Genomic DNA, 20235 nt, shown 5'->3' with positions numbered 1-20235 from the left:
TCACTAGTGCAAAATGCCTTTACTTGCAGCACTGTTTTATATTCCTTGAATTACGCTAACTTTTAATAGAAGTTAATAAAAAGTTAGTAAGGTTGCGGCGCTGTGAATTTGCCACGGTCATATTGAGAATTTGAAGAAGCAAATGACGGTTTGGCAAAATTAAACTAAAGTACACGTATACAAAGTCATGAAGTCATTTTGGAAGTAGGTGTAATTTAGAAAACTACATCTACATGGTGCAAACACGTTCTTTTGATAAAACGGGATATTCTTTTCATGTACAAGATTAAAAAGGAGGCCAATATGCTTCATCAACCTAAGGTATCATGCGCTCATATCAGAAACTCTTTGAACTAGAAATGTGCTGTTCTTTCATAACATTTCCCCATGGCTCTGACAGTCTGCTTGAAACAAACTCCTCAGGAACACCATCACATGCTTTCACAAATTGGAAAAGAACACAAAACAAAGGAACAACATGCAAATAAGCAGGCTCCCATAGATTTACTAGTTTAGAGTGAAGGCAAGTTTTGTCATTATCATATCAAATAAGATGACATGAGATTCCAACTAATTTTCATGTGAGATGGCATCGGTGCGACAAAACGAAGGACATCTGGTTTTGAGCTGTACTTGAGTTTTGACTGGTAATTACTGCCTTTACTTGTATGGATTTCAAGAAACTTTTCAATGTTTGGAAGTACCATCTCTCGACAATGCAGATGAAGTAGGGGAACCTTAGACAAGACACTCCCTTTCTGAACATCCAAACCTTCTGGCCTTCGCAATCTATAGGGTTCCCCACTGTTTGGCTCAAAATCTACTCTAGGCATTTGCTTCCATTTGTGATGAACAAACCAGCCATATTTATAGTCACCCACAATTGGAGTACCAAGAGCTTCAGCACAGTGCACACGAAGCTGAAGAAAGAAGAACAAAGTCAGATAATGTACAATTCCCACAGTAAGCTTTCCACAGAGGTACGTTGAAATAATAACATTGCAGAGGCAAACCATTCAGACTGTAGGCCTTTAGCAATTATAGGTCAAGCTAATGATATTACGTGTAAGCATCTGCAATATAACAGCACTTGCAAGTACTTTCTTTAATGTTCCAGACGAGGCATCCAGAGGCAAGATTGGATTGTTTAAGTTTCCAAATTAGGTATTCATGTGTACAATAAGGTGTTAGACGAAGGCAAAGCTGCTCAGGGAATAGAGAGCCATAAAATGTTTGCATGCAGAAGTTGGAATATCAGAGCACTTAAGGACGATGCTACTCCACGGGAACATCAATTAGTGGCCTTTATCCAACTTGTCTATTTATGGAATTACTGCCAAAGCTTCATCTTTCCCATCAATATCCGTTTCTTCAAAAAGCTAATCATACATCTACCTTTTTTTCTGTAAGTGCTATTAACAATTAAAAGGATTGGACCAAAGATGAGATAACTCACAAGATCTAATCAAACGTACAAAACTCAATGAGAAAAAAAAATGAGAAGCACATTTTTACAGTTGTCTGAAGAAGTAAAATAGTTCATGTTATCATTATCTGAACTCTCATTGTCAGGTAGAAGCATACAGTTGAGATCAGCAGGCAAAGAGTGATCCTTACTTTTGAAACACAATTAAACAAGTCTTAACTCTGACCCTAGGATAGGGAACTGAATTATTTCCATCAATCTAACAAATTTAATTTCTGAATAAGCAATAAAGGTTGTAGGCTTTAACTAAAGAAAGAAGCAACGGGGAATAATACCTGATGCTTCCGGCTTGTATGTGGACGTAATTCAATCCATGAGCATCCATTAATCATAGGACCAAGCACCCTATATTCAGTTATGGCCTCTTGGAAAGCTTCAAGGCCTGAACGATTCGCCACTATAACCCTTTCAGTCTTCCCATCATCAAGCATTACCTGCAGTGAAGAAAGAAAGCAAAAGCATCACCAAGTTTGTCTAATACACAGATATTCTGTAGAAGATAATTGAGACTTGAGAGAGAGAGAGAGAGAGAGAGAGAGAGAGAGAGAGAACCTTTGTAATAGGTGCATGAATTAGACCTTCCTTCTCTTTAGGGGAACCTATGACTAGTGCCCAATACCGTTGATATGTTGACTCACAAGCATCACCCCAACCCTAAAGGTCGAATGTTTAATGTATCAAGATGCAAGAATAGTAAAACCAGTTCATGAGACCCTATGCGACTCAAGAAGCACGCTTTCATGAGTAACAGTGCAACCCCTTGAATACATGGGGGAGAAATTTGCAAAAAATAGGTACAGAAAGCTAGAAGCAAAGATAAGGAATGATTTAACATCTATCAAGCCATAACAAGTAGCTCTTAGACTACCTTAGACAAGGATTTGGCCTTATTTATGTCACTGAACAATAAATGGAGATAGGAAATGCTTTCCTTTGTTCTGCCCATCAGGAGGAGGCCGCTGCTTTCTCTGTCAAGACGATGCACCTAAACATGCAAATGAAAAAGCTTTTCCTTCTGAAAATGAAAGAAAGATTGCTATTTGATAATATTGAGCAATAGGTTTTAATTTAAAGATTCATCATCCTGAAGACCAAGGTAATACCAACTTGAATTTATTTACTAGACCCTATAAAGGCATATTCTAGCAATAACAGTTATACCGTTCGTGATGAATAAATCCATCATTTCAAGTAGATGACCTATCAAGAGCTTGGAAGGCTAACAAGCAAGCATGTGTAACATTAATGATTTTTGTCACTTGTCATGATTTAACTTTTGAACCACCATCATTTGCAAAAACAAAAGACTTAATAAGACATATAAGGAATTGTCAAGTTGGTCAAGAGAACTCACAGCAATCAGCCAACATTTAACCTACCAATTTAGGGCCTTCATCATAATCATATGACAATGCAGCGGCAGCCAACGCATCCATGCTGTTGTGAATTGGCAGGTTACCCTATTGCCAAACCATGTATATTAGAATAGGAAGAATAGGAAATGAATCAAGGACAGCACTTTAACACCGCAAAGAGCATAGGAGATCCTAACCTTCACTGGCAGCTTAGGAGGTTTATTCAGCACAAGTATAGCAGAGTCCTGGCATATTTTCCGGCAGATATTAGTTCAGCCAGTTATTTAGAATGCACAAAAGATCTAGATTTTTCAAACCATAGCGCCAATATTCCACCAATGCAGAACAAAATCAAAAGCATGCAGGGTAATGCACAAGATGGGATCCATAAAGCCCTTGATTTTAAATTTTCTTCATGGTCACTGGGTTCAAAGGAATTCAACCATCAAAAAACGTAGTTGCATTTATTTTCATACACTATAATCAACAAATATCTAATCCATGCACTTAACTCAAATAGAAATAGACAAATACATCAGTAGATGAATAGATGAATATGCCTTGTATTTTACAAGTCTTTGCAAATACTCTATCTCATCTGCATTTGGGTATAGAGTCCCACTTGGTATGATGTCAAACCTCTTGGAAATCTTAGCTTCAGCAACAGAAACAGGTACAGACACTCTTGCCCCCGGCTCCATGGCCTCATTGTGATTAATCTATGAATCATTATACAATGAGATGACACTCAAACTAAACTGAAAACTTAGAGAAAATTAATGAAAAATAGCAATAAGCTGAGGAAACAAAAAAGAAAGCTGGAGAGCATGAATGGCTTGAATTTTCTGCCTCTAAATGTATGAGTAAAGGCTGACAGGTGAGTAGATCATATGAACAGCAGTACCTTCCTCGTCGATTTTGTTTGCATTCCCTGACTCTTCGAGGACATACTGGAATCAAGGCTTTCCATCTGCACCTGCAAGAGAACAATTTAAAGTAAAGGTATCAAGTGACAAATGAAAAAGGTGAACAAGAGGGGAAAATTAAACAATAATAATAAAAAAAAAGGAAAAAGTGAACATGAGAGCGTTATACTGACAAGGCCCTTGTTGAAGTGAGATTGAACGACATCGCCAGGTATGTCATCAAAATAATACTTGAGCCAGCTAATGGCAGTGACGTGACCAGTGGACGAGTTCCTTCCAGGCAAAGGGTGACCCGGAAATGGGGGCAGAGATAGGAGCTGGCGAGGTTTTGGTCCCTCTCTTGGGCGGCCCAGATGGGCTACATTGTTCGTTACTCGGATCACCCGTGGAGGCTGGACCTTTTTGAACCTCGAGTAATGCCGGACTCCATAACCACTAAGTTTCACAACCTTATTCCACCACATTCGTCCGATGCCAAAAGAACAGCGCCAGTCCCTCGTCCTTCATCCAAAAACAGCCTCTGTCAAATGATTTGTCTATATTCATTAGTCCTATGAGAATTAACAGTGCAACCGCTAAAATTTTGACTGGTTTATAATATGTAAAGAAAAGAAACTGAAGAAAGTGAAAGTAGCTGCGTCAGTTTTTATCAATATGTTGCAGGATGGTGGAGGTAATGGGACTTGAGGGAGGCATGCAGCAAGCCAAGAAATGAAGCATTTTTAACAAAAAAGAGTAATCCGACGACAGCAATACAAGCAAATCATACGAGTTAGCTGCAGCATTTATTCAAATACTTAGTATGCATCAAGAATAGCCCCACATAACCATCCACAAAAGCTCAAGACAGAACATTTATCAATTATTCTAGTATATAACGTAGAGTTACGATCAAATTAACTAGGACAAGTTACCTTCAATACTGGTTACAGAGAACAGAGGACCCGTCAATGCTAACTAAGAGAAGGAAAGGTCGTGGTAGTGTAGTAGTGAGCGTAAGAGGAAGGGGAAGAGGAAAAGTAAAAGCTACCGGACGGAGGAACGAGGGCGGTAATTGTTTCTTGTCCGACGACGATAAGAAGATTTTTATTTTTCTGGAAATACCAATAAGCTTCATAAGTCCGTGCTTCTTTATTTGTCAAAAATACTAATTTCATTTTGTGCCCCTTAAATTTATACCCTACTCTCACTTTGCAACGTACTCCAATTGATAACATTGAATTTGTTTGGATATCACATCATTTGCCAAAAAAAATTATTTGCTTGAATTATAAACACGTTTTTTAATCAATATTTTTATCTTCTCAACTATTTTACTTTGTTATTGTATAAAAAAATAGAGGATCGTGCAAATAAATGATTATGTACCATTTTGTTTCAACTATAATTCCTTTGCCCCTTTTTTTTTTTTACTACTTTGATTACATTATCATTTATTTGCATAGTCTCTCTTTCATTAGTTTTGCTAATGCTATTATTAATTGGATTTAAATGCGATAATTCTGAAAGGATGGGATGTAAATTTTGCAAATACTTTTATCACAAAGCACAACATTCTTTCTCACGCTTAAATGTCACTAGAGTATCAAAATCAAAATGGTAATTATACAAAACTAGTCTGTACATCAAAATCAAAATCTTCACACTCTATCAAGTGCTTCCACAATTAATCTTGAATCTGCTCCACCATCTTCATCTCCATGGATTCTTGTTGAATAACTTGTGTCTCTATTCAATCCTTGGCTGGTAATTTTTACCCAATTATTGCAGCCACATTTCACCCCTAAACAAGAGTTAATAGACAAGCAGAAAACTTAAAGTAGTAGTATGTAATGGCTTAATAACATGGATAGCAGAGCAAGTATACAAGCAAAAATCTATTAATAGGTTTTCCACAATAAAGAAAGGGATGAAAATCTAGCAAATTATATTAGTTCACTGAGTTGCAAAAATTACACTTTATCCCGCTGTGGTATATCTAATTTTCACATAACCCCTTATAGTTTTAAAAGTTATATATAATCTCCTTATAATTTGAATTAAAATGCCAAAGTGACGAAATGATCATACGTAACGGAACCTATGAAAATATCGAAATTACCCTTGTTTAAAAACTAAAATGGGTGACGCGATCAAAATATATAAACATAATATGCATGACACTCTTATGATTTATTGTTATACCATATAACTCCCTTATAATTTTCAATATATATACATAACCCTCCCTGTGGTTAATAAATAATTTTCAACTTTACATAGGTGTATTTTTGACATTTTAGTTGATACCGTTATAAATTACAAATTCCGTTACTTTGACACTTTAATTCAAACTATGAAAGGGTTATATATAGCTTTTAAAACCATATAGGAGTTTTATAAACAAACACTAAACCACAAGGGGGTAAAGTGTAATTTGCCCAAATTTTTGTTATGACCTCAAAAAATTTGCAGTTTTTAGCTTTAGTCCTTAGGATTTAAAATTTATTTAGGTAGAGAAAATAAATTGAAAAAAGGTTCAGGCTTATTTGGTGCTCATAAAAAAGTTTGGCAATAAGGGGTTTTTTTTCCCTTTTGTTTTTTGTAACAAAAGACGCATAAAGTTAAATAGTAATAGCAAGTTTGGCAATAAGGTATGTGATTTTGTGCATACCAACATTCTTGAAGCAATTCATTGAAATCAATCGGCATCTTTTCACTGACTGATGTAAATTGTGGAGAAAATCTTTATTGTCTTGCTCAGATTACCACCTTGAGCAAATCAATGAATCAAAGAGTTAGCTTTTGCCTCCTTTTTTTTTCACTAGTTGCTTAACACGTCAAATAACACTTCACTAAGTAAAAAGGCATTGTGTGGTAATCCACCACCTTCACTTGTGTGACGTGACAATTTTGCACGCAATCAATCATCTTCTTCATATAAATTCGAAAAATCTACTCACAGAAAAATAAAAAATTTGCACAAGAAAAGATTTTGGTGAAGTCATTCTTTTTACGGAACTAGAATTGGATACGATTTTTCTGGGGGCTGGCTCCTTCAATTAAGGAGGGATCGAGTCATAAAACACTAGATCAGACATATGTCGTGCACCCTCTTTTGCCGAAGCATCTGCGGATACGTTGCTCTCACGCAGCATGTGTTGCACCTTCACTTCTTGGAATTCTCCTAATAGTTCCCTGCAATCAAAGATAAGGGGCTATAAAACATTAGTAAGGGGACAATTCTTGGTAAGAAGACACAAAAAGTAGTTTGAGAGTCAGTCCCTGTGATGATAAGGTCTGTGATAGGTTGAAATCCAATGGCAATTTAATTCCATTGCCGATGGCCTAAGCTTCAGCAGTAGCATAAGTAGCAACTCTTATGTTTCTGCTAAAACCAGCAATCGACAATCCGAGGTGGGCTGGTGTCATTCGTCGTTAATTTGTTAGCAAGATGGAAGAAGAGAAAAATGAACTTTTAGAGCTAAGCAGTGCAGAGAAAGGGTTTTGTTCGAGTAAAAGTCTTGGTTCTGAAAAGTTGGAATTAACAGTTGATCAAGTGATAGAAGAATATGTGGGATCATTTGGATTTTCACAGTTGTTGCACGTGTTCTTGGTATCATTGGCATGGATTTTTGATGCCCAGAGTACTTTAGTCACTATTTTCGCTGATGCTCAGCCAGATGGATGGAGATGCATTAGCTCATCATCATCATCATCTTGTAGACTCACAAATATCAGTTCTGGAGATGCTGCTTCAGTTTGCGGATTGAAGCCTGGAACCTGGGAATGGATGGGTGGTAATACAAGTTCAACCATTGCTGAGTGGGGATTGATTTGTGACCGTAAATTTCTTGCTGCGATGCCAGCTTCATTCTACTTTCTCGGATCTCTCGTTGGTAAATCTTCCAAATTCACTTTCATTCTGTTGTACATTGTGTTCTCTGCTCATGACGTTGTATTATTCCTTGTGCCATGAATCATAAGCAGCATATTCCAATCTTATGCTATTTAAGTCATTTCTGTTCCAAATGGACGTTAAAGTTACTTAAAGTTGGCAATTTTTGCTTTCATGCTTTGCTTTTTTGCGCACCTCTATACCCTGTTTTCCACCTTTACTGCTCTCTGATTATTTACTGCTTCCTCATTTCCTTTCGAATTCCTTGACAAGAATTTCGTATGTGTGATTTTCTGTACAAAAAAAGTTGATGCATGATGCATCAGCCCAGCGCTACGTCATTTTTTGTTCTGATGCTTAAGATCCAGAGCAGTAGGCATTCCTGGCTCAAGTAGCTTAATATATCAGTCTCTATTCAGAATCCAAAATTTGATGATGTTTAATCCAGGTGCTTCTGTCTATGGATACCTAGCTGATGCATTCTTGGGAAGGAAAAGAGCTGTGCTCATCTCATGCCTCCTAACTTCGATAACCATTTTTCTCACCTCTCTCTCGCCAAATATATGGCTTTATTCACTCCTCCGGTTTGCAAATGGCTTTTCTCGGTCAGGCATTGGCATATGTAGCCTTGTACTAACAACAGAAGTTGTCGGTGTCAAATGGCGCGGTCAAGCTGGCCAATATGGCTTCTTTTTCTTCGCGGTGGGCTTTGTTTCAATTCCCCTAATTGCATATCCCAGCAGGAATTCTTGGAGAAGTTTATACAAGATTATCTCATTTCTGCCCCTTGTCTACTCCATTTTTGTACTACTACCATTTGTATCAGAATCTCCACGATGGCTTCTCGTTCGAGGAAGAAGCAAAGAAGCTCTAGATGTATTAAGAAGATATGCAAGGCTCAATGGGAGAAAAATACCTCCCAATCTGTGCATATCAGAACCATCTGTTGCTACTCAAGAGACTAGTAAAGGGGAAGAAGTCTTGCAAGAAAGGACTCTGTGGAACACAAAATGGGCTGCCAAAAGGATGGCTTTGGTTATGATGACAGGCTTTGGGATTGGATTTGTTTATTTTGGAGTTCAACTCAATGTTGAGAACCTAAACTTCAATTTATACTTTGCAGTTGCAGCAAATGCAATGATGGAGATTTCAGCAGTATTCATTGGTGGTGTGCTCCTGAGCGTGGCTAAGCGCCGGCTAATATTTTCGCAATTAGCTTTCATTGCTGGACTTTCAAGCATTCTTTGCATACTATTTTCAGGTGGGAAACAAGGAATTCTGGATAAATCAGGAGGAAGCTGGCCAGAATTTGCTCTTGAAGCAATAGAATTCATGGCTGCATCAACTGCATTTAATGTCTTGTTTGTTTACACTCTGGAACTTTTCCCTACAAATGTGAGAAGCTTTGCTGTTTCTGTGCTAAGACAAGCCATGGTGTTAGGGGCCTCCATTGCTCCTCTGCTGGTGGCTGTGGGCAGATACAGCCCAGCTCTCGCCTTCCTTATATTCGGGGCGCTGTCCATTTTCAGTGGATTGATGATTTTGTGGCTGCCGGAGACCAGAAACTCCCCTTTGTATGAGACGCTGGAGCAACAAGACCAAGAGGGGCAGCTCAATTCTGCTCCAAATCACTTGGAAACTGAGCTCAGCAAATGAAGCTCACCTCTATGTAAAACAGCGGCCGATTTAAGGTGGGGGCACTGGAGGCACGGCTTCACTGCCCTCTTAAATTCCTATAGTACCCATAAAATTTTGATATAATTTCAACAGTGCCTCAGAGTTTTCTTACGAAGGAAGTGAAAGAATTACGTGATTCTCTAAGTTGGTTTATGAATTAATATTTTAAAAGGATACGTGGGACACAAAATTTCATTTAAAATAAGCTAAAAAAAGGTTTTTCATTTCAATTTGTTGGTGAATATTTTTGTTTTACTTAAAAAACTAGAAAAAAAGTAGGCAAAAAATTTTTGGGTTAATTTTGTCTCCACTGAAAATTTTTTCTGGCTCCGCCACTGATGTAATATGCTCTTTCTTTGCAACTTTGACATGTACCGCAACCTAAAGTGCTTAATGACACAAAATATTACCATGAACAATTCTCTAAATTCAGACAACTTTCTTAAATTACCTTAATCTGTGGTTCACAATTTTATAAGTTCTTAACCCTGTTAAATTTTGCTTTAAAAAAAAAAAGAAAGATGTTTTTCACTTCTATACATGTAGGTTCACCATTTTCCCTTTACTATAGGTTCAACTTGATATCATTATGGAAGTTTTTTAGGTCACAAACTCACAATAAACAACATAGTCAAATGTAGCATAGGGTAATTTTTTTAAAAATCTTTTTCTTAAAAAATAGAAAACATGATTTTTAACTAGTAATTAGTTCTCAGCTTTAAAAATAAAATCTTTCTCGTCATCTTTGTATTCACTTATTACTCTTATTTCAAAGCAGCAGGACTTTTTCCTTTAAAGGCGCCAAAATGAATAAAAGCGCCACCATCTAACGGCTCTTTTCACCATGGCTGTGTGTTTTAGCAGTAGTATTAATCAAGCCAGAAAATTACTCCAAACCCACATAACTTCTTCTTCCTCTCCATTAGATTTACCAAGAGTCGCCTCAACAATCCAAACTGTTGTTAACGACGTCGTAATAGATGCCCAGAGAATTAAAACTGGTTTCGACCCGGCTGCATGTCGCTCTAATTATCAGCTTGAAAGACTAGTTAACAAAAGCAGAGTATCCGAAGCCCGCCAATTGTTCGACCACATGCCTAACAAAAATACATACTCAATTAACACGATGCTTTCGGGTTACGTGAAATCAGGAAACTTGAACAGTGCAATGCAGTTATTTGATAATATGGTTGATCGGACTGCTGTGTCTTGGACTATAATGATAGGGGCGTACTCGCAGAAAAACCAGTTTAAATCTGCTTTTCGCCTTTACGCGGATATGTGCAATGTAGGCGCAGAGAGGCCTGATGAAGTGACTTTTACAACTTTGTTATCAGGTTGTTCTGATGATTCTGAGGCCCTGAAAGAGGTGGTTCAGGTTCATGGACATGTAATAAAGATGGGATTTGATTCAGAACTAAGAGTTGGCAACAGTTTAGTGGATTCTTATTGCAAGTGTCGTTGCCTTGACTCTGCATTATTTCTGTTCAGTGGGATGTTGGAGAGAGATTCCGTGACTTTCAATGCAATGGTAACTGGGTACACAAAATGCGGGATGAATGACTATGCAATAAAGCTCTTCTTCCAAATGCGGGATTTGGGCTTGAAGCCTTCAGATTTCACCCTTGCGGCTGTTTTGTGTGCCAGTGTAGGGTTGGATGGTGTTGCTCTTGGTCAACAAGTTCATGTGCTAGCCATTAAGAGCAACTTAGTTCGGGATGTTTTCGTTGCCAATGCATTGCTGGATTTTTACTCCAAGCATGATTGTACAGATGATGTTGAGAAATTGTTTTATGAGATGCCTGAGTTGGATGGTGTTTCTTACAACATACTTATCACGGGGTATGCAAATGATCAACAATACAAAGAATCAATCAATCTATTCCAAAAATTACAGTTCACGAGGTTTGATAGAAGGCAATTTCCTTTTGCAACAATGTTAAGTGTGGCAGCATATTCACTCGACCTGGAAATGGGAAAGCAAATTCATGCACAGACCTTAGTTACAACAGCAATCTCAGAAACTTTAGTGGGCAATGCCCTTGTTGACATGTATGCGAAATGTGATAGATTTCAGGATGCCAATATTTTGTTTGGAAATCTGGCTTGCAGAAGCCACGTTCCTTGGACAGCTATCATCTCAGCTAATGTTCAGAAAGGATTATATGAAGAAGCCCTTAAGCTGTTCAAAGACATGCGTAGAGATAGTTTTTGTGGTGACCAGGCAACTTTTGCAAGCACGTTAAGAGCCTCTGCAAATTTGGCTTCACTTTCACTTGGGAAACAATTACATACATGTATAACTAGGTTGGGGTTCATGTCAAATGTCTTCTGTGGCAGTGGACTTCTTGATATGTATGCCAAATGCGGATCCATGAAAGATGCAATTCGGATATTTCAAGAGATGCCTGTGAGGAACACAGTCTCTTGGAATGCTTTGATCTCGGCTCATGCTCAGAATGGGGATGGTGAAGGGACTTTTAGGTCCTTCAGGGAAATGATTCAATGCGGTTTTCCACCCAACTCAGTCAGCTTTCTCAGTGTCTTGACAGCTTGCAGCCACAATGGACTTGTTGAGGAAGCGTTGAGGTATTTCAACTCCATGACAGAAACCTACAATCTTGTGCCAAGAAAAGAACACTACGCATCTCTGGTTCACGTCTTGTGTAGAAGAGGAAGGTTTAGTGAAGCAGAGAAAGTTATTGCTGACATGCCATTTGAGCCAGATGAGATCACATGGTCATCAATTCTAAACTCATGCAGGATCCATAAGAATAAAGACCTCGCAGAAAGGGCTGCTGAACAACTCTTCAATTTAAGCATTCTTAGAGATGGTGGTGCCTATGTCTCAATGTCCAACATCTATGCGGAAGCAGGAGATTGGGAAAATGTAGCCACTGTAAAGAAGGCTATGAGGCAACGAGGAGTAAAGAAAGTGACTGCATATAGCTGGGTTGAAATTGAGCACAAAGTTCACATGTTCACTGCAAATGACATGATTCATCCAAAAATTAAAGGGACTCGGGAAAAGATCAATGAATTGTGGAAGCGAATGGAAGAGGAAGGTTATAAACCAGACACAAGTGTTGCACTTCATGATGAGGCCGATGAAATCAAAATAGAATCCCTTAAATACCACAGTGAAAGGTTAGCAATAGCCTTCGCATTAATAAGTACACCAGAGGGATCACCAATACTGATAATGAAGAATTTGCGAGCATGCCCGGATTGTCATGCTGCAATCAAGGTAATCTCAAAGATTGTTGGGCGGGAAATTACCGTCAGAGATTCAAACAGGTTTCACCATTTCAGGGATGGCTCTTGTTCATGTGGTGATTACTGGTAAACTGGTTGATTATCACCAACAAACCTCATCATATAGGCATTAAGCTCCAAAAGTTGTATGGTGGGAGTCACCCTTCAATTAATTGACAAAATTCTTCTGTCAGCTCTAATGTGTTTTTGGCTCCTAATCCAATTTTGGCAAATTGAATACACACACAGTTACTACTCAAGTTGGAGCACTAAACAGGAAAATCAAGTAGATACTAGTCTTCAATTCATTAACAGCTCTATGTATGGAGGTAGATTAAAAAAAAAATACAAGAAAAAAAGAAACCCAAAATATAATCAAATAGGAACTAGGGTTTAAATGTTGTAGTAATAATTCAACTATTTACAGTAACGGTCAGCTTTTTTCTTGGTGCGGTCATCAAGGGCTTCTTCAACGGATTTGGATTTAGCAGTCGGGTCGTACCCGAACTTCTTAGCTTCAACTGGGAACAATTCATCGTACTTCATCTTCTTCGCCGCGTCGATGGTGTAAATCTCTCCCGCACCCGAACCCGAACCCGTAGCTGACGGGTCGTTGATTTGATTTGGATCCTTGGCCAGGAGGTCGTCTTCGTTCGAGGACTTGTTCTTCTTCTTCTTTTTCTTCTTCTTATCTATATCCTTGCTTCGCGTGGCGAGAACTCCTCCCTTGAATGTTAGCCTCCCTCCTTTCACTCTCTCGTATGCGTCCGACATCTCTCTCTCTCTCTCTCTCTCACAGTCGCACAATGGTTCTGGGATTGCGAAGCAATTGATTCGCTACCGGAACGGCGTTTATAGAGGAGACAGTTGGCTGTCAAATGTACATCCCGCTCCAAAAGTTGTACTCCAAGAAGGGGTTTATACGTGCTGTTTCTATATTCTAAGAGAAAATTTTCCTGTTCTTTCTCGCGTTCAAGTTGGGATAAATTGTTACAGTAGTCCTTGACATACTTTATAATCTGAATTTGGTACCCTATAAAACAAGGTTAAGTTTTTAACTTTTGGTCCCAAATGTTTACCGGTAATGTCATTATTCTCCATGTTTTTTTTTTCGAAATGATATTAGTAATATATTGATCATCAACTAATCTTTACACTTGGAGCAAAGGCCCCTCTTTCTATACAAAAAGTGCTCAATAGCACAGAGGATTGATCCATTCCTCATCATGTATGATGCCTAAGGCATACTCACCAACTGTAGTACTAACATGATTATTATTTTTAGATATAACACCAAATGAGCACATTTGAAACAAAGCTTTCAAGCTAAGAATATCCTCAACTAGAGTATGCAGTTTGATATTTGATGCATTAGTCGCACTAATTTGCTGATGTAGGTGTTTGTTGCAGCTCTGTATGTTGACTTTTCTCCAGCCTTTGACAACTAATTTACTCATAGCTATCTTGATAGCCTCAGCCTCGTCCAATTGTGGACAATTGTAGCTTTTTTCATGTATAGCCCAAGCTGCAACAATAACATTTCCTTCAGTCATAGTAGTCACACCTATGCCAACCTCTTTACTGTTCGGTTTGCTTAGTGCAGCAATCTTAACTTGGATCACCTCTGCATTCTCTTCTTCTATCCTTGGCATTTGGTTAGCAGTTGTTTCTGCTGTGCTCACTTGCTCCTTCTGTTTGTAGGCTTTGCAGAACTCCATCCATTCCTCTTGAGCTTTCTGTATTGTTGTCATTGCATGCCTTTGTTTGTTGTAGAATTCCCACTCATTTCTGCTTTTCCATACTTGCCACAAGATGTTAACTGTTAGACCAAGGTGTTCTTCACCATCCTGCCTAGATTTAGCTCTTGTAATTTCAGTCCACCAGGCCTTAAAACAGCCTTGTTTATCCTTAGCACCCCCTATTGTATTGGTGCTATATGCCATACCTGCTTAGCCTGTCTACAGTTCAACAACATATGTTCCACCGTCTCTACCCCTTCACCACATGCTTTATAGATGGGATCTTCTTTCTTAGTCCTACTAAAGATTACTTCCTTGACTGAGAGAGAATTATTGATGCATTTCCACATGAAGGTCTTCGGTTTCTGTTTGATGTTTAGTTTCCATAGGCAAGACCACATCTGTTTTGCTGCATTATGTGTACTAGGACCAGCACCCTTATAGCCAACCCTTTCTTGTGTTTCCTTCTCTTTCATAAGTACCTTGTATCTTGTGCTCACTTTGTACTGCCCCGTAGGAGAGTGTATCCAGAAATTATTGTCCTCCTTTCCTGCTAAGCTGATAGGAATGCTTAGGATTCTTTCTGCATCCTCACTATTAAACGTTCTGAACACTTCCACTTTATTCCACCTCTTCTGAATGATTAAGTCTTGAACTTTCTGCACTTTGCATTCTGGAGGTTTGGGTGTTGAGGGCCTTCCTTCTTTGTTTCCAGTTATCCACTTGTCCTCCCAGATATCTGTCTTACAACCATTTCCAATTTTCCTCCAGGTGCCCTCCTCAACAAGCTGTTTAGCTCCCATTAGGCTTTGCCAGATCCATGAAGCATTCTGTGGACACTTGCAATTAAAGAAGGAGCCAGTAGGGTAGTATTTTGCTTTCAGAACCTTGGAGATAAGCAAGTTTGGATTTACAAGTAATCTCCAAATCTGCTTACCAAGCAAGGCTCTGTTAAAATTGACCAGGTCTTTGAACCCAAGTCCTCCCTGGTTCTTGTTTTGGGATATTCTCTTCCAGGAGCATTGATGCATCTTCTCCTTTCCATTAGTGTCTCCCCACCAGTAGCTTGCCATTAGTGCACTGATCTCTTTGCACAGTTTCAGAGGTAGTTTAAAGCATGACATAGTATAAGTTGGCATTGCTATAGTCACTGCTTTTAACAAGACCTCCTTCCTTGCTTGACTTAGCAATCTCTGCTTCCAGCTTCCAAAATTCTTTTTAATGTTGTCTCTGATAAATCCAAAGATTTGGTCCTTTGTCCTTGTTATCACCATTGGTAGCCCCAGGTATTTGCCTTGGTTGACCATCTCCCCAGTCTGCAGCATACTTCTAGCTTTTTACCATGATCCATATTTTTGCTGAAGAAGACAGAAGACTTCTCCAGATTGATCAACTGTCCAGAGCTCTTTTCATATGCCACCAGGATCCTCCTCAGCTCCTCAGCTTGTTTGGTGTTTGCTTTACAAAAAATTAATGAGTCATCTGCAAAAAATAAATGTGTTAGTCTAGGCCCATTTCTGCTGATTTTGAGTCCAGAAATCTTCTTTTCCTCTTCAGCTCTTTTCAGGAGATTTGAGAAGCCTTCTAAACACATAGGAAGAGATAGGGTGAGAGAGGATCACCCTGTCTTATTTCTCTTTCTGGTACAATATATTCCTTAGCCTCACGATTAATATTGAAAGAATAAGAGACTGATTCAACACATTTCATAATCCAGCTAATCCACCTGCCACTGAAACCCATTTTTTGCATCATGGCCCTCAAAAAATGCCATTCCACTATATCTTAAGCTTTAGACATATCTAGCTTAACAGCCATATATCCCTCTTTCCCTTGCATTTTATTTTTCAGGAAATGCATGTATTCATGAGTTAAGATAACATTGTCTAGGATCTGTCTACCAGGAATGAAAGCAGATTGAATTTTACTAATACAGATATTTAACACAGCTTTAAGCCTATTAGCCAGTATTTTGGATATCACTTTATAAAGCACATTACACAAGCTAATTGGCCTATAATGCTTCAAATTGACAGGATTTTTAATTTTTGGGATGAGGGAGATTAAGGTATGATTCAGGGTTCTAGGCATGGAATTGGAATGAAAAAAGCTCTGGATAGCCTGGACTACCTCATGTTTAATAGTAAACCAGAATTTCTGAAAAAAAATGGGGGTCATACCATCCATCCCAGGAGCTGTATCAGGAGACATAGAGAAAATTGTTGTTCTGATTTCTTCTTCATCAACACCTCTAGCCAGTTGATCATTCATGCTAGCCGTAATGGTGGATGGAATATCTCTAAGGATCTCCTCTGGGCTACCATTCCAATTACTAGTGAAGAGCTGCATGTAGTAATTTGCCACTTCCTCCCCTAACTCTTGCTCATTCTCAGTCCAAGATCCATCTTCCCTTTGCAGATTCAACATTCTGTTTCTCCTCCTCCTTCTCTTGACTTGAGCATGAAAGAATTTAGTATTCTTATTCCCCTCCTTATCCAGTTTAGTCTAGCTTTTTGGTACCAATACAGTTCCTTCTTCTTGTAAGCCTCTTTCAACTGCTCTTTCAGACTCACTGTCTCTTTTCTAGTGCCAGAATGAGTGCTAGACTGAAGCTTCTCCAACTGACTTTTGATCTGAATGATCTTCTTTTTAGCATTACAGTTGGAGTTATTTTTCCACTTTAATAACTCAATTCTGCAGTTTCTGATTTTGCATTTGACCCTAAACATTCTTGATCCCTCACAATCTTTTTCCCATGCATTTCTGATCACATCCTGGATCCCTTCTCTCTTTAGCCATCTTTTGTCAAAATAAAACCTTTTTTTCCTCTTCCTAGTATCCAGATTAGTATCTATCATTAACATGCTGTGGTCAGATGCAAATGTGTCAACATGTTTGCATTTGGCTTTATCAAAAACAAGTGACCAGTCTATACTACACAGGCCTCTGTTTAGTGTTTCTCTGACTTCCCCTACATCCTCCCAATTGTTACTCCACGTCCAGAGGTTTCCCTCAAAACCAATGTCAATCAATTGGTTATCATTTATAAAGTTGTTAAAATCTGTGAAACTCTTCTCTTCTCTCCATCTGCCTCCCCACTTCTCCTCATTTGACAGAATGTCATTAAAGTCCCCGGCTATTATCCATTGTTCTTCCCACAACTTTTTCCTATCTTTCACAACCTTCCACTGACTCTTCCTAATCAGATTGTCACAGCTTGTGTATATACCGATGAACCACCATGTTGTCTTTGTCTCCCTGTCTTCCACATGAGCTTCTATAGTAAAGGCCGTTTTAATTATCTCTTTAATTTTTACTTCATCTTTTCACATCAGAGCCATGCCCCTAGATCTATTTATTGATTCCACAACACAACTACTCTCGAAATTCAACTTCTCTCTCACTCGCTCCATATATCTACTCCTATTTTTAGTTTCGCTCAAGAACAGCATACTTAGGGAGAAGAGGTTGGAAACCTCCCTCAGATGGGCAATTGTCCAGATGCTCCCAACACCTTGACAATTCCACACCAGAATCTTCATTGAGGTTTGGGGGCCCAGAGTAGGCTAGTCCCCTCCCCCTCTTGTGCCTGAACATTATAGCAAACCTCAAGACACCCTTTGTTTCTTTTACCCCCTATCTCCTTGCCTTCTGCATCTTCCATTTCCTCATCACATAATTGAAACTTCCTTTTACCTTGTACTCCTGAGTCTTTGGTATTGATGCAAATCTCCTTCAGAGGTGTTCTTCTCTTAGTAGGAGATCTAAGCTGTTTCTTCAATCTCCTATTCTGTCTTGTAACAGCTTCATTCTTTTTGTTCTCAACCATTAGGTCCATAAAAGTTACCTCACCTGGCATATTCTCAGTTGTTCCTCCTTCCTCCTGGTTCTCTATTACTTTAGCCAATTCCTGCTCACTAATCTCTACATCTGTCTGGCTCACTTCTTGGGAGGACTCCTTCATTTCCAACTTGGCGGGGGCCTCTTCCCTGGCAGAGAGCTCCCTCAAAGCCCTTCCCTCTGCCTTCTCAGACTCCATGTTCAGCTTGTCTAGAGATGCTACAATGGTTGCTTCCTTTACCTGACTATTTACCATAGCCTTTGAGGCTGAACTTGGATTGCTATTCATAACACTTTCCCCTTTCTCTTTTCTGAGAACCTGATTCTGTAACTCCACTGCATTGCTTAATGCACCCCCTTGATTTATATATGGTACACTGCTGCCCTGACCAGGGTCCAGTTGTTTTTGTTTTACCATTTCAACCCAGTTCCCATTATGTAACCTCCAGTGATGCTTATCACTGGGTGCTCTCCTGACCAGTTGTTCTTTTTGAGGTGAGTTTCTTCTATTATCATTTCCAGCTCTCATCCACGTACCATACTGGTTTTCTAAATACCCTCTATCTACAAGGACCAGTCTCTTGCAGTTTCTCTCACTATGCCCTACAATTCCACAATTGTAACAGAAATCTGGACACCTCTTGTACTTGAAGCTCACCCATTTTGTAGAACCTTCCACCTTAACTATTGATCCCCTTAGTAAGGGTTGGGATATATTAGCTACCACCAACAGCTTAATATGCCTTCCTTCTTTGCTACCCGTCTGAGGGATGATTACCTCTTTCACACCATTGAATACTACTCCAATTTTTCTTCCTACCTCCTTAGACATCCAATGTACCGGAAGATTCCAGACTTGAACCCATAGGGGGGCCTTATTAAAAGCACTTTCATCCTCTTCAATACCTTCAAACCACCTGTTCAAGACTAGAATCTGACTATCCATAATCCATGGCCCCCCTCTACTATCCTTTCCTTTTCCTGCTTCCCCCGAATGAAGAACTGAAAGAAATTGGGGCATAGTTCAACAACTTTGAGGTCTTTTGGATAACTCCAAACTGATGTAACAAAGCTCTTCACACCAGTGTAGTTGACTATTTTTTCTCCTTTAAATTTCCCCAGAAGGCTCAACTGACATTCTTTTACCCCTAAGTTAATTTCAGTTCTGTCCAAGTCAGCCCCTCCTAGTTCCTTGCTGGAAAGCGCAAACTTCCCTAAAATTTCAGCTAAGTCCTCAGCCATGACTCCACCCAGAGATCCTTGGGTATTCCACCAACCAAATCCGACAAGCACTAAGTCTCTGACTGGAGCTGTATACGAAAGCAGAAAAACAAAACCACCAGAGCCTAACAGTGAAGTGAAACAAAGTAAAAAGAAAAGGCAGAATGTTTAATGCACATGAAAATCTAAAAAGCAAGGTAAGACGGATCCATCCTGTTAGAGCCAATAAAACTAAAGCTTACACAACTCATCAGAAGCCAAATGCACATCTGGACCCCTCTTGTGGTCTTTATCTTCTTTTGAGCCAGTTGCAACACTGGGGACCCAGAAGTATCCTCAATCTCGTAGTATTGAGTTCTTGCCTATTGCAACTCGCTGCGTATTAATTAGGAATATGAGGTTGGTTTAGATTTATGTTTTGTTTCGGACATTGAAGTTTAGAAGTTTGAAGTTTTGGGATTTGAAGTTTGAAAGTTTGAAAAGGTTAGAACTTTTAGACGCTCCCACCAAAAGGGAGAGCAGCTCTCAATGAAGAGAGAGAAAGGCTCTCAATGAAGAGAGAGAGACTTTTGATTATTCTCCATGTTTCACTTATTACAAATTGGATTTCTCACAATTTTTTCCTCATCAAATAAAAATTGAGTAAATCTTATATATACTGACAGTATATACACTATTACCGTTTGATTCATAACATGTGTGTAAAAGTTAAATTTTAAATTTAAATTTTACATAGTTGTTATTCATCCAACGCTAACAGTGTATATACTATACTGTCAATGTGAGAAAGATTAATCCATAAAAATTTGTGTTTTCTTTTTGGGGGAGTTGTAGGGTACTGACCGCTATTTTATCTTCT

General features: G+C 38.9%; 4 protein-coding genes across 6 annotated transcripts; 2 read left to right on the top strand and 2 right to left on the bottom strand.

The window, feature by feature from the left end:
* Nucleotides 1-234: 234 nt before the first annotated feature.
* On the bottom strand, nt 235-4887 carry LOC113768426 (RNA pseudouridine synthase 3, mitochondrial). Of its 3 annotated transcripts, none has more exons than XM_027312774.1 (10): nt 4682-4887; nt 3941-4287; nt 3746-3817; nt 3402-3560; nt 3039-3086; nt 2866-2946; nt 2355-2471; nt 2039-2140; nt 1762-1920; nt 235-920 (listed from the first exon to the last, which is right to left on the bottom strand). In XM_027312774.1, exons 2-10 carry the CDS (start codon nt 4229-4231, stop codon nt 540-542), a joined length of 1410 nt encoding a protein of 469 aa, XP_027168575.1. In that variant the 5' UTR covers nt 4232-4287; nt 4682-4887; the 3' UTR covers nt 235-539. The 3 variants fall into 3 exon arrangements, with proteins under 3 accessions (XP_027168575.1, XP_027168576.1, XP_027168577.1); XM_027312775.1 differs by having other exon boundaries at nt 3941-4268; XM_027312776.1 differs by lacking the exon at nt 2355-2471.
* Nucleotides 4888-7200: 2313 nt separating this feature from the next.
* LOC113768961 (organic cation/carnitine transporter 1) lies at nt 7201-9300 on the top strand. The gene is made up of 2 exons (XM_027313458.1): nt 7201-7645; nt 8093-9300. The coding sequence occupies exons 1-2, from the start codon at nt 7201-7203 to the stop codon at nt 9298-9300; spliced, it is 1653 nt and encodes a 550-aa protein (XP_027169259.1).
* An 865-nt stretch (nt 9301-10165) lies between these two features.
* On the top strand, nt 10166-12746 carry LOC113768959 (putative pentatricopeptide repeat-containing protein At2g01510). Its single transcript, XM_027313457.1, has one exon. It carries the CDS (start codon nt 10166-10168, stop codon nt 12665-12667), a length of 2502 nt encoding a protein of 833 aa, XP_027169258.1. The 3' UTR covers nt 12668-12746.
* A 134-nt stretch (nt 12747-12880) lies between these two features.
* LOC113768232 lies at nt 12881-13491 on the bottom strand. Its single transcript, XM_027312504.1, has one exon. It carries the CDS (start codon nt 13348-13350, stop codon nt 12994-12996), a length of 357 nt encoding a protein of 118 aa, XP_027168305.1. The 5' UTR covers nt 13351-13491; the 3' UTR covers nt 12881-12993.
* Nucleotides 13492-20235: the final 6744 nt, after the last annotated feature.

This window comes from Coffea eugenioides, chromosome 4 (genome assembly GCF_003713205.1).
Source record: "Coffea eugenioides isolate CCC68of chromosome 4, Ceug_1.0, whole genome shotgun sequence".
In the NCBI taxonomy this organism is placed as follows: Eukaryota; Viridiplantae; Streptophyta; class Magnoliopsida; order Gentianales; family Rubiaceae; genus Coffea; species Coffea eugenioides.
This window is presented reverse-complemented; position numbering and strand designations above follow the sequence as displayed.

What these genes read in the sequence shown, in the direction of transcription:
- LOC113768426 (XM_027312774.1), bottom strand. Translation starts at nt 4,231, where the DNA reads ATGTGGTGGAATAAGGTTGTGAAACTTAGTGGTTATGGAGTCCGGCAT. An exon ending in AAACAAAATCGACGAGGAAG is followed by an intron (nt 3,561 to 3,745) that starts GTACTGCTGTTC and finishes AATGATTCATAG; the next exon opens with ATTAATCACAATGAGGCCAT. An exon ending in TTCATGCACCTATTACAAAG is followed by an intron (nt 1,921 to 2,038) that starts GTTCTCTCTCTC and finishes TCTTCACTGCAG; the next exon opens with GTAATGCTTGATGATGGGAA.
- LOC113768961 (XM_027313458.1), top strand. Translation starts at nt 7,201, where the DNA reads ATGGAAGAAGAGAAAAATGAACTTTTAGAGCTAAGCAGTGCAGAGAAA. An exon ending in CTTTCTCGGATCTCTCGTTG is followed by an intron (nt 7,646 to 8,092) that starts GTAAATCTTCCA and finishes TGTTTAATCCAG; the next exon opens with GTGCTTCTGTCTATGGATAC.
- LOC113768959 (XM_027313457.1), top strand. Translation starts at nt 10,166, where the DNA reads ATGGCTGTGTGTTTTAGCAGTAGTATTAATCAAGCCAGAAAATTACTC.
- LOC113768232 (XM_027312504.1), bottom strand. Translation starts at nt 13,350, where the DNA reads ATGTCGGACGCATACGAGAGAGTGAAAGGAGGGAGGCTAACATTCAAG.